Below are 14,344 nucleotides of genomic sequence, written 5' to 3' on the forward strand. Positions count from 1 at the left end.
ATTCAAATTAAAAGAGAATCTCATCTTTATAGTTGGCAAAATGAGTTATCGGCTCATGTTCGTATCATGTCAGCTTCCTATCTTGTCAAATTTAGATCAACACAAATACGACCCATTTAATAATTGTGTCAAAATATTGAGACTCAATCTAACACGAAAAATAAATAGGTTGCCTAATAACTCATTTAATATCTACATATTTATCAAAATTTACATCAAATATTTGCAAATACACAAACATACGCACACCAAACTATTATACATTTACAATATGAGTTCTAAATAAATAAATAAATATATATATATATATATATATATATATATATATATATATATATATATATATATATATATAATTTTATAAATAAAATACTATGTATATGTTCATCCCTCCAAAATAAAAAAAATAAAAAGAAAGAATCATGTCTAATATTTGAGTTTAATGACAAAGACTGAAAAATTAATTTAAATCCAAAATATAATGGTGTCATTAGTCAAGTAAATAGGTTAAGAACTTTAACCCTAACCTAATACGGAAAAAAATTATCAACTCAGACTCGACCCATTTAATAAATAATATCGTATCAAATTTAACGACTCATACACATTTATTCATGTCGTGTTCGTATTAGGCAATCGAGTTGCTAATTGTTCGTAGAAAATGCAACTTGGTTGCTAATTGTTCGTAGAAAATGCAACTTGGTTGCTAATTGTTCGGTTAATTGGGTATTGAAATGCTATGAGTTAACTAAATTGGTCGGATGAATTATTAAGTTTCTTGCGTATAGATACTTTTGTGCGTTTATTAATTTGCAGGTCTTTGATAGGAAACTAATGGATTCTGTATTCCGAAGAAAAAATGGGCATTTTTCTTCTCTGCAAATTTTATTCAAGTAGTCCATTGCTACAAAAAGAATAAAGAACCTAAAATACGAGGAATCGGAAGCAGCAGACACAAGAAATTTAAATCAAAGGACTAGTGAGAATACCCCACAGGCCCTACAAAAATTTATTTGACTGATAAAAGAAAAGAAAAAAAAATTTACATAAAAATATACTAACCCAATTTCTAATTTCAGCCTTGCAGGAAGATGAAGGCTCCCCTGCCAAAGTCGGAAAAATACCCGGCCTGAGAACCCCAAGAATCGTCAGCACAGGTTTCCCCAGTTTGAGGTCTCCTGCACAAAGAATAAAAATGTGTCCTAAACTTGGTTAATTTTTGCCGCTGCTCCCTGAATCAATCTTCTGCGTGTTGGTCTGCTTGTTGTTTGAACCCCATTAGAGAAAAATGAAGTTAGCAAAGTCAGGTTCTAGATGATGCGTGTGAAAGGAAAGGCTGCAATCTAAACTTCAATCTAAACTTCAATCTGATCTATCTGATCCTATAAATGATGGGCCTCTGACTTTGAGGCGTTTTGGCCCCATCTCAATAGGAGGTGGTTCCCTCGTAGCTTTTCCAAACTCATGCTGGAACCTTTCTTTTCTGCAGTTCTCTTGCTGTCTACTAATCGCTTCCTCATCGGCCAACTTCTTAAATTTAATAGAAATAGGAACGGTACCGCCAACCCTGGCAAACCTGTCCTTCAAACCACGTTCTGACATTTCTTTATAGTTAGACGTATGACTGCTTTTATGGTTAGATTCGTCAGTTCTACGAAACTCTGTCAGCATCAACTGACCACATCTTCCTTCAGGTTGGAGTTTCTTTAATCGCTTGAGCCCCTGTAGTTATGAATACATGTAAGAACATATTTCTCTATTATCATATCTCAGACATCATAATTCAAGCTGAGAATGCCACAAATAATACCTGATGTTCAGTATGTGTTGAAGACGTGACATCATTCATACATCTTTTATCCACTTTTGATGGACGACGCTTAACCCTAAATATCTCTGAATCAGAATCATCACTGTATTGATTCATTACAGCCCCAACCTCTGATCTGTGAAAATTGCTGCCATTGGCACTCGGGCATTCATTACGAGTTTGAGAAGATTCATATGTGGTACGTGATACTTCTTCAGGGGAGTTTTTAACAGCAAGAATCCCTAAGTTAAATTTAGATTGCCACCGTACCTGCTCAGGAAGAAATAACTCAAAAATTTGCACTCAGAAAATTCTTACAGTAAATATTTTAGTAGTTGGTTTTTGGTTCAGTAGAAGTTTGTATGTACTATCTACTATGTACGTATGAACAGAGAGAGAGAGAGAGAATATCAAGCAAAACCACATTTAACAGTAAGGAAGCCTTCTTACATCATTATTGGCTGTGGATGAGCTTTCGATTGGCTTTACAAAAGAACAAATTGTTGATGCTGCATCAGAAACAGAAGTTTCTGCATGTTCAGATCTAAAATTTGCAGCTTCTTGGTTCAGTATAGGCTGGATATGACAACTATACTCAGATTTCCCTGACCGATTCCAAGTTTTTGCAGCAGGCTTATGGTTCAACTCCATGTTTATCTCACAGTATGGAGAGTATCCATCCTCTCGAACGCTATGAAACATTTTTGAGAATGGATATGAATACAAGTCATCACTTTCAGCTTTCTGTTGAACCTCCTTTAATATTCCTTCTTCCTGCTCGAACTTTTTGGCTGCAGCTTCCATTTCTGCAATGTCATCCCTTAAGAAAAGCGTATAAGTGCTCCCACATGAGAAGTCAAGAGACTCGATATCTGGAAGAGGCAATTAAGGTTCATCATAGTATCCAACTGATTCAATTTCTAGCATAAAGAACAACTCTCAAGTATAACATACCATGACGGAGGCACACTGGATGCAAGTAACAATTGCAGTTGAGGTAGGCAATATAACAGTCACGTTTGCATATGCTGCACACAACAGTTCCATGATAATTTGGAGAAATGCCGGTGCATGCCCTTGATTTCATAACCAACCAGCGAGCACGATGCTGGAAACGCATCAGATTCACAAATGAGACCTTAATGCAACGGTGAGAGACCAAGTCTGCAGATGAATACTCCAAATCTTCCAGTACCAGACTCGTATACAGAAGCATTGCTTCTTTACACAAAAGCTCTTCATGAGGAAGCAGAGGTATCCTGTTCAGATGTGCATAACGCCAGCTGGCTACAGCCCCCAAGGGGAACCAATCACCAATTGCAAAGTTCACAGCCTCACCACAGTTGAAACCTACACATACACAAAAGATAGAATGATAACTGTAATTATGGTATCACAGACATGCATACAGAAACAATATTTATGAGATTTCCTACTAGAACTTTTTCACCAATTTCCTTCCTGAAGCTGAAGATGTAGATATCTTACCATGACTGAATCCAGCATGATATGCTCTGGGGAAAGTAATGATAAACTCTCCAGGCTTTTGAACAGCTTTATAAACAGGGACATCATTTTCTAATAGAATATTTGGAGGAAACAGAGTTGTTTTTCCAAGAAGGACATCGAAAGCTCCATCCTCCCCATCAGTTGATAGAATATCACGGGTGTAGACATGCTCCCTGACCACCTTTTCAAATTTTAAAGCTGCCTGACCCGGAATCCCATACCAAGTTTTTGATGCCCCACAGTGATGATAATTAATACTGCCAGAATAAATATAACAGATATAAAAGGGTATAGATCATTTTTGCCATAAAGGAAATATATTGGGCGTGTGCTTAAACTTGAAAACAGGAATAAATACCTATACAAATAATGATCTTCCACATGCCAAGCAAACATGCTAAACAGCATTCCAATGTAAAGCATTGGGTCAGTTATTCCCTGGAATAAACTATTTATGAGTATGGAGAACACACTTTGTACAAATAGTAAGCCTGAAATACAAGGAAATATCATAATCTCACCGGAATCACTGTGTCCAAAAGACGTAAAACAGACTTGGGCAGCCGTGAAAGATTCTGAAAATACACGGAGGAACCGGAATTAGTCAGTTTATTGCATGGGATGCATGAAAGACAATCATAATTGTAAAATTGGCCCAATAATATTTATGTCACTATTAGTCAAAAATTGTCTAAGAATCCAGGATTGTAGAAGAAAAAAGTACTAAACACAATGGAGGTACAGTCAAATATATAAAATAACGAAACAAGAATTGGATGAATATGAGCAGAAGTCATATGCTACAAACATTATACTGTTCACACTAAGGCTACCTCTCCATCCCTGGTTATTTCTTATTGTGTCAGACATCTGTACTACAACAGTTCATTCTCATGCGTACATAGGCTAGTAAAACAAAATGTCCAAAATTCCAAGTTGTAACACTCGGCAAGGAATTAAAAGGAGCAAAATGAGCACTAGCAAAGAGAAAGAAAGAGATAATCTCAATCAGCTATTGCACCAACAAATGACTCCACTTCAAAATGAATTTTCCTGGTGATGCTATTAAAGTAGAAAATGAGATTAAAAATAATAATAATGCAATGAAATCAACACCTTTAAATTCCACTTGCTATTTCCAAGAGGATCACCCGAAGAAGATGAAAAAGCACTACCATCAACATCGCATGCATATTCAACAGTTTCTGTCTTTCCGCAAGTAATTTCATTCCAAAATTCTTTTTCCATGTACGAGGCAGGAAGACAACCAGCACTACAATATCTACGAGCAAAAACCTTGTTTGCCATTTTCTCGAAATCACGAAATGTGTAATTTCTGAAAAGTTACACTTACTCAATACCTAGAAAAAAGTACTCAAGTCAAACAATATATTTGTTAAGAGTTAGAAACTCACCTGCCACTCATAAAAAAGGTAACTTTGTCATCAGCATCCCATTCAGCAAGACGAAGAGGTTGTACTCTAGTTGTGAACTTGAACCCTGCTTTCTCCTTCGTCAATACAACCCCAGCAGGGACAGATGCACTCACAGGAGAAACAATCTTGCATATACCTGAAAATTAAGGTGTAGGTTTGAGAAGAGAAAAAGTCAGTCAAACTAGTACCTATATGGACAGAAGAAAACTGGAAAAGAGTTTCAATATCCATAATCACAAACATTGGATGAGGCAAATCTTCCACAGAAGAGAAAACACGGTTGCCTACCATATTGACCAAGAAAATGGCAGATAACAGAACGGGTTAAAAGATTAACTTTACGAGGATATACAAATCAATTTCTATGATTAAAGATTTCCCAATCTCCTAACACTCAAAGAATTGTGTAAATAATAAATCGTTTGATTTTCAGATATCAAAAATTTGCCTTCAAAATGAATACAAATGCCTGACAATTATGCTTAGGGCACCCGGGGGGGAAGGCTAACATTATTACCCCTTTTTAATCACTTATACAATTACTAGTTAAAACTATTTATCTAAAAATAAAATGAGTTCTACAATAATAAGACTGAAAAAAAAAAAGGTTGTCAGAAATTTATTTTGATTCAATGCTCAAACTGTGGTATATAATAGGCTCATCAGCAAGTAATACAGATTCCACTAGTTCTATACTTGAGCATAAATATAAACATTTTTTCCAAATGGTGTCCTCAAGTTGAGGCTACTCAGTTCATAAATACAAAATTTTTAGTACGCTGAAAACAAAATCACACAAAACCAACATTCATTTCACATAAACAATAGAAGGGAAATTACCATAACTTGAAGCTTCTGGAGCTATCTTCTGCAAGTAAACTAAAGGATCCTCAAATTCCTCCTTTGTTGGGCGGAATACAGGACACTCTGGAATTTTCTCAGTCCAATCCAAATCATTTGTGTCAAACTTATCCACCTTGCGCTTTGAAAAGACAACTTTCCCAGTTGGTGCAGTATTTGGCCGAGAAAATGAATCGGCGTTACCATGTAATCTAATACCACATGAAGCTGAAGCTCTTAAAGCATCTCCTCCACTTCTAGACATCATATTGGAGATACCAATAGTCTCATTGACAGTTTCTGATTTCATTCGCTGAAGCTTTTTACGCTTCAAAAATTCCAAGCCATTTCTAGCCTCTTTTGATAAACATACCTTCCCTTCAACCTGTCACAATTAAACACAAAACAATATTTTCAGGTTAACAAGTATGTCAGCAGAAATTAAAGTAGATAAGACAACTAGATGAGTTAAAAAAAAAAAAAAAAACTAATGTTTGAAATTTCTTGTAAAACTGTGCAATACCGATAATATTAGAAACAAAACAAGGAAACAACACCTTACAGAACAAAGTGCCATAGTGGCCAACATCACTTGTATGCTAATTGAAATTAGAAGACCATTTTCTAAGAACTTTTCACCTGGGAATTTTTCAACATAAGATTACCAAACAAAATTTTGACGCATAAATACTATTAAATGAAATCTAATTGCACCATAAAAATTCTCAGTCATATTTCACAGAGCTTTGACACAACCAACATTTTACAGCTTCAGCTAACTATGACTATAAATGTCCACTGCATTAAAAGAATCTGAGAAATTATGGATGACTACCACTCAATGAGTCATACTGGAACACTAAAAATTGATTTCAGATAGCACACATATGTCAACCAGAAATAGTCGCAAAATTCCTTGTTCTGCAACCTGACAAACCTTACCTTTGGCATCTACATTTATCATTTAATTCAACACAAACTTAAAGTTGGATCCATCAATTTTAACAATGGGAAAAATACAGCTGCAAACAACTCAAGTGTGTAAGACTGGAAGGAATTTCAAGGAACTTCATCATCTTTATTTAGAATGCAATTCATGATATAAAATCTCAATTACCCAGAAGAATAAGACTAAGAAAGGAAGAAGATTTAAACCCAAAATATGAATAAATCCAAAAGTCAACCAAAGAAGACCACATCAAATTTTATTTATCGGTTTTTTTAAAGTCAAAAAAGAGTAATTGGCTAATTGCAGCACCCATGTTGATCTTTTCAGTTTAATACATCCATACGTCCTCCACATATTTTCAACAGCAAACAAAAATAAATTGACGCATCTGGGGTCTAGCCATATCCTTTTTCCCAAAACCCAATAATTTTTTTTTCAAAATTAAAAGAAAATAATATTGTTATCGTTAAATCACTGCCCTCAATCTTATCCAAATGGTCAAACGATCAAAGCAAGAACAAATGTTCAACAAATTAAAGATATTAAAGGGAAATGGCAGCATCTCCCTACCATCCATCTGGCGCCTATGTTCAGCGATCGCTCAGTGCAATTCCGAAAAAGAAAATTTAAAATTTAAATTTTATAATTAGTATAAAAAAAATTACATCAGACATCAGAATCAATTCAATTGCATTTGAAATGCATCTACCAAATTGATATATGTCATGAACCTTCTACTGATTCCATTATCAAAAAATAAATAACTACAGCAATTCCGAAACAAATTTATAAAAAATGAAGGGAAATGAAAATACAGCAAAACGTTTAAGAAATGGTGATAAAATTACAACAATGTGTAAGATCTGAACAGCATAAACGAATAAAAATTCTTATACTTTTCAAAAAAGAAACCTAAAAAATGAAATTGAAAACAAAAAAAAAAAGAACGAAAAAATGAAAACAAATGAAAGCATGAATCACGTACCATTTCATTCCGCAATCGTTCCCGACAGGCCTCCGTCTTAACTTGCGATTCAACGAACAGACAAAACAAGAAAAATGAAAAACAACGAAACTCGAACCGAATCCGCAAAGCAAACCCTAGATCACGACCTTATCTGTTCAGAGATGAAAACGGAGCCTTCAACGCCAGCCACATTCTATCAAGCAACGTCGAAACCAAGCCAAACTTTGGAGATCCAATTCCTTCGAGAAATTCGTCACGCCAAAGGATTGAATCGCTTGGAAGCAATTGAAATAGACAGAATGAGCGGTTTCCGGCGACGGAGACAAAGTTCTCGCCGGACAAAGCGGTTTTTCGACTGAAAAAGTGGTTTTCCGGCGAGAAATTGGAAGAGAGAGAAAAATGTGGATGAAAGAGAGAGAGAGAAAGAGAAAGCTTTAGAAAACCGAAAAAGAGCGACGAGAGGATAATTTATAGTTTTATAGAAATAAAATAATAGATGTTCATTATTGCTTTTAAGAGTTAATTTATTTAATTTTAAAATGATTTAAAGCAAATATTAATTTAATCAAATTTAAGAGCTAAAAGCGAAGTGTGAAGGAACGAAAGTGGTGGTTGTTAGGTGGTTCAACCAAACGCCTAGCCGGCCAAAACGCGTTTTTCTCCCATCCCGTTTCGTTTTGTTTGTATATTTACTATTTTACCCATCCAATTCTTTATTTTATTGGCTGAGAATAAAATATAATAAAAGGTATTGACAACATTATTAATGGCATTTCTGTCTACTGAAAAAGAGGGACGGTGTTATCGAAGAGGTGTGGTTTCTATTTCGGTCAGAGTAACGAAAGTGGCAAGAAAAGACGGAAATATCACGTGTGTTTATGCCCGTAGTATGAATGTGTCAAAAGACTTAATCTGACCGTCCATTTTAATTTAACCACGTATCTTGAACGGTCAAAAGGTCGATCAACACTGCGAGCCTGAGATCCTAATTGCGTGTACTTCTGTTCCATCAGGCTGCCGACCTGTACAGAATCAGTTTTACCTACCTTCAAGTTAGTTAGTCTGTTGTTTAAAATTACATATCTATCCACGGTTGGTCACCATTTAAAGGGACAAATGAGGAGGTTGTTTTAGACTTTTGACACTGGCATCCGCAACGAGAGAGGGTGTTTACCGGGAAACGTGAAAGGATGTGACACCAAAGGGAACACGAACTAGACAAGTGGTCCAATAAGGGAAGGAGAAAGTACACGTGGCAGAAGAACGAGGCGACAGTTTTAGGAGTTTTCCGAATTACTGTGGGTCGTGCCACAATGCAAATAGCTGGCGTCTGCGGTGGGTTTCACGCGCGTATATAGTGACAGAGCGTCAGGCTTTTCGCTCTGCAGAGAGATCCCTTCCTATGCAAACAAAATCCGTGAAACCAGAAATTTAAAAAAAAAAAAAAAAATCGGTGAAACCACAGTTGTTTCCGGTTTCAGGTAAGACTCTCATTGTTACTAAAACAATGAAAAGTAACACTCATTTTCTCAATCTAGCAGACGTGGCAGATTATTATTGGCCACTTTTTGGTTTTAGCGTCTTATACTTGTTACGCGGAGGTTGGTCTAATGATTAGTTTTCCACAGTCAGCGAAAATGAAACTTTGGCGGCTCGGCTTGTAAATCGAGTCAACGTTCACACCAGTCTACGGTTCGGCTCCGCTCAGCTGCCGCTGGAGTAGTTGAAGCCGGCTCAATCTTCTGTTAATCCGAAAACGCTAATTTTTTTATACTAAATAAAGAAAATAAGATAAATAACCAGGATATTCAAAATCTTTTTAAATAAATTCAAAATAGAGGCCAGAGGAAATTTTGAATTTTTTGCCTCTTCACTTTCTACAAAATAGCCATGTCAATAAGGTCAACGTTCCAGGTGCAAGTTACAATGACCTTACGTCATCCTTATTTTTGCTAAAATTTGAACACATGTGACTAATCAAAAATATTGAACCAAACATTTAAAAGTATCATAAAGTAACATTACACTTAATAATGATATAAAATTTTGTTATATAATTTGGTTGTGACTTTGGTACTAAGTAAATTGTAACCCACATCATGGACTTCATTAGATGACCAAATTTTATCGAATTTTGATGATTTCTTGATTGTTTAACGGTGTTCAAGATGTGGAGTAATGTGTCATAGTTACACTCATATAATTGTTATGACATATTTATAACAAAACTTTGTACACCATCTTTATAAAGTATTGTATTACTGATAAATTAATATGAGATTATCTAACGTACCATGTTGTAAGTCTAATTTTAATTTTTTTTTATTTGTGTGTATGAAATCATAAGTCAATTTCAACATACATTATAAGTAATTGATGAATAAAATTTAAGCTTTTGTTGTACCTATAGGGTACAGTTCCTCACAGATTAGGCACTATCAAATGATTAGATTTTGTTAACTTTTGTTGACTTTATTTTAAATTTTTAACCATCTAATGATGCACAGGTCATGGGATGAAGCGTTAACATTTGTTGGCTTTATTTTGAGTTTTTGACCATCTAACAATACTCAGTTTCTGAGACGTTGTAGTTAAATCCTAAAAATTAAATAACATATTATATATATTAAAAACTTAAAATTTATTACACATTTAGGATAATTAAAGTCAAAATACACCATAGTTTTATTTTTCAAAACGAATAAAATATTCTTAACAAATTTATAGTTTAAAAAGTTAAATGACAAAAAAAAATAAAAATAATTTTCATTAAACAGTTTATAGTATTATAAGCAAAATACGATTCTCGTGAATCAAATTATTAACTTAAAAAAAAATTGGTTAAAGAAAAGCATATTTTTTGTGAATCACATTGTTTCGGCTTGATTTGCTTTTATCCTTTTCTTTCGGCGGATAATGGAAGCAACAAATCTTGGCTGCCGAAATATTCTCGGCATGAGAGGACAAAGGATCCCTTTTTTTTGCCCCCCAAAAAATTTCAAGCAACTTCCCCTCGATAAAGGACACTTATTGAATGGCGAAAATTTGTTCAGCTACCCCTCATTTTCAAGGCTACCCTACTTTGCGTGTAAGTTTCAGATAGAGTATACTCGCCTCCACGTGCACCTCTTTGTCAAGTTAAGGGTACATTTGTAATTTCATTTGACAGAGTACAGCTAAGATCTGCTTCCGGAAACTTCGGCAGTAGACGAAAATGCCAGGGTGAACAGTGCGAAATCGCATTAATGCCTTCGGTTGGCGTACGTTTTGAGTTCCGCGTCCCTGAATCTGAAGTGTACAGAAAAATAAATAAAAAGTAAAAATGTTCTTTTTCTTTGGACCACTTAAAGAGAAAAGAATCCGGTGCGATTATTACTACACTGGGCTCCATTTCTAACCGTTCGATCTTTCTAACAGTGTAAGAATACTAAGAGCAAGTGACGGTTCTGATGGTGCCAAACGATTGGCTTTGAAAATCTCTCCTCAACCTAAATTAATAATGGATTTATTTTTTTAATAATTGTGAAAAGTAACGAGTAAAGCATTAAAATTAAAATTAAAAAAAAAGTTTTGATTCCACATGATTCTTTTATTACTAACATTAAATTGGGTGTAGGTCGACCCATTCAATAGTGTCAATTGATTAAGGTATATTATGTGTTGGGACAAGAATTATGTATAACAATATATTTTAGAAAAAGCTTCATTTTATTCCTTATTTTATTCTTTGGAATTTTTTTCTTTCCTTTAAGATTTGCGTGTATTGAATTTTTAATTTGTACTCCCCTCTTCTTTTTTTAAAAATACTATTAATTTCAGACGTTGCATTATATTGAGTTGAATTATAAATTTAAATGTTTAAAAAAATATTTTCTATCCATATATGTTGGCGCATACAATAATATATTTAAACCCTACTCACATGCGCGAGAAGTCATAAATCGAAATGATATACTACTTTATAAATTAAAATATCTTTTTTGTGCAATTTTTGACTAAAAATACAAAGTCCAAATAGTCAAAAGGTTCAACAAATGAGTGATTTACACCATAGACACCGAATTGAAGAAGGTTCTTTAATAGTGAGTGACTCCATCATTTATATCACCACCCCCACCAACAAGAAGCAACAAACAATAACAACGAAAGCTAAAAATGGGTTAGCAAACGTTTAACTACTTAAAAGGGACGTGAATTTTTAAAGCACCAATGCACTTGGAAAACAAATTAGGTGTGAGACTTTTGCTTTTTAATGAGAATTTTAAGTCCAACTAAGTCTATTAAAAGCAAAAGCCAAAAAGAAAAAAAAGAAAGAAAATTCACATTAAAGTTAGTAGACCAACATATATATATATATATATATATATATATGTCTTAATTTCTAGTTATTTTTCAAAGGCTAAGAAAAAAAAAAAAATTGGTGATGATGTGGATGTTAAAAATTCTACTTTTGGAAATAAAAAAATAAATGTTAAATTTATATAAGAGAACAAGCGGGGTAGATACCATTTTGGGTTGACCAAGTTGGCAGTTGGTAAACAAGGCAACCAAACAGTCATCGTCATCAGCTAATGATTTGTTTGGCTTCTGGCTAATTGTGCCGATTAAGTAAAATTTTAGATAAGATTAAGTTAAAGTTAGAATTAAGTTTAGTGAAAAATTAGGAATTTTTTTTCATTAGAAATTTTAAATGAATGAATAAAAATTAGTAATGTCAACCAAATAAGATATCTGCAATTTCTAGTGATATAGTTTGTTGTTGGTTAGAAATAGATTTTGTTTGTTTGGAAAATATTTTAAAGAAATTATATATGTACCTTAAAAAAATAAAAAATAAAAACAAAAGATACGGGACCTACTAATTTAGTAAGAAGATATCTTTAATTAGATAAGAGATTTGTGTTTGAATTTCAATCATAATTAGTTAATAAGTTCAAAAATAAATTTATCCGAACAAGAATGTAATATACTAATTACGAGTTGAATTTTACTAAAAATTTTGTGATTTAAATACTATTGTAGTGGGTGCTATTTGGCTCTATTAGTAAAATCTTTTAAGCATACAAGAGAAATGGGGTTGAGACTCTACCTACTCACATGAGTAGAAAAGAGATTCGGTTGCCATTTTACTATTTATTAAAAATAAAAAAAAATTAAAATAATGAATAAAAAGAAGAAATACACATGTTATATAAGTCTTTTTTTTTTTCAATTCTTTAAATGTTCAAGATTTGGGTAATGTTTTGCTCGGAGTTGTAGTATTGTGGTTTGGGTAAATATAGCTTTTAAAGTTTAGTTTATTATTTTATTTAAACAAAAACAATCATTTTAATTTCATATTAATATCATCAACCACTTAATGAATAATATATCACGTATCACGTCATTTATAATAAAATTTTATAATGTGTATCATTATTCTGATAATAATATTATACGATAACAATTATAAAATAAAATCAAACTTAATTTAATTTTTAATAGCATCACATGTACAGCATTGGATCCAAAGCCGTCCTTGGAATCAAATGAATTTTGTTGTTTAATAGTTCGTGTGCGTCACATTGTTGTGAATGGCCGATTCATTCAGGAATCTTGGCTTTAAAGAATTAGCAGCACTCACTCTTTCAACATTAATTAATTAATTCGTTAATTAATTAAAAACTAATCAATCATACAACCTTATCTTACCTACTATTCCTATATCCAATTTTTTTTTAAAAAAACAAAATGTGTAATCCGATTATGATCAACAACAACGCCAACAACAATTATAGCACTAATTAAATTCTTTAATTTAGTTTTGGGAATCTTCATTGATGATGGCCTTGGCAAAGTGCGAATGCAGGTGAATACAAAAAAGAATTAATATAAAATAAAATTAAAACCCACTTTTGCCTGAAATAATAATTGTAAAAGTCGTACAAAAGTGAAACATTAATCCACCAATAAAATTGTTACAAATTGAAAGCTAGATGTGACGTTATACGATCATCATCAAATTGGTTAATGGTGTCTTAATCAGCACCATCAAGAATTAATCATGTCTCTAGGCCACGGACAAAAGGATATACAAACATATGCACCGTAAGCAAAAGAAAAGCAATATATATATAAAGATGGATTTATTTAACCTTTATTTATTTTTTAACATTATAATTTATAAATAACATTATGATAATAATTCTGTAATGGATCTCAAGATTAATTATTAATCTGCAAATTAACAATCAATAGCTCGGCAAGTGATTAAATCTTTACTTGTTAACAAGCAATGAGATAAATCATTGCGCAAGAGATGCTTTCAATTAATTATAACTAAACTGAACGTTGTGATAATTAGACTAAATCAATTAATAATGAATTTAATACTAAATCAAATTTTTTTAAGAATGATTCAATTATTAATTAATTAATTAATATTATGCATAACTTGAATCAAACTATTAAAACATTAATTTAGTATTTGAATTAAATTAAGTGATCTTATTTTATATTTTAAAGTATGCGGGATTGAACCCAAATCAAATTTTTTAGTCTCTACCTCTCGTACGATTTAATCTCGGGTAGTCATTGAAATAAAATTACTTACAAACCAATCGGTCAAGCGCCCTTGCGATCAAACCGATCTTAATTAATTTTTCAACAGAAAACATTGATAGATAATCTCATTCTTGAAAAATAATGAAAAATTTAACAATCGTTTTTGAACATTCATAATTTTTTTTTTTTAAAAAAGAACACATCCATCATATTTTCAAAAACTATACTTAATTGAAAAGTATTTTATATTGAAATTAGGTTTAGAAAATGGAAACACGTCTTGAAAAAGC

The 14,344-nt window shown here is 32.9% G+C and overlaps 1 protein-coding gene across 1 annotated transcript; it reads right to left on the reverse strand.

Annotated features, from left to right (window-relative positions):
* Nucleotides 1-937: 937 nt before the first annotated feature.
* LOC102611554 (lysine-specific demethylase JMJ13) lies at nucleotides 938-7,995 on the reverse strand. The gene is made up of 11 exons (XM_006471457.4): nucleotides 7,530-7,995; nucleotides 5,596-5,980; nucleotides 4,735-4,891; nucleotides 4,436-4,655; nucleotides 3,841-3,894; nucleotides 3,678-3,757; nucleotides 3,299-3,576; nucleotides 2,765-3,160; nucleotides 2,261-2,682; nucleotides 1,811-2,080; nucleotides 938-1,722 (listed from the first exon to the last, which is right to left on the reverse strand). Exons 1-11 carry the CDS (start codon nucleotides 7,530-7,532, stop codon nucleotides 1,363-1,365), a joined length of 2,625 nt encoding a protein of 874 aa, XP_006471520.2. The 5' UTR covers nucleotides 7,533-7,995; the 3' UTR covers nucleotides 938-1,362.
* Between the last annotated feature and the right edge of the window lie 6,349 nt (nucleotides 7,996-14,344).

This window comes from Citrus sinensis, chromosome 5 (genome assembly GCF_022201045.2).
Source record: "Citrus sinensis cultivar Valencia sweet orange chromosome 5, DVS_A1.0, whole genome shotgun sequence".
NCBI classification, from domain to species: Eukaryota; Viridiplantae; Streptophyta; class Magnoliopsida; order Sapindales; family Rutaceae; genus Citrus; species Citrus sinensis.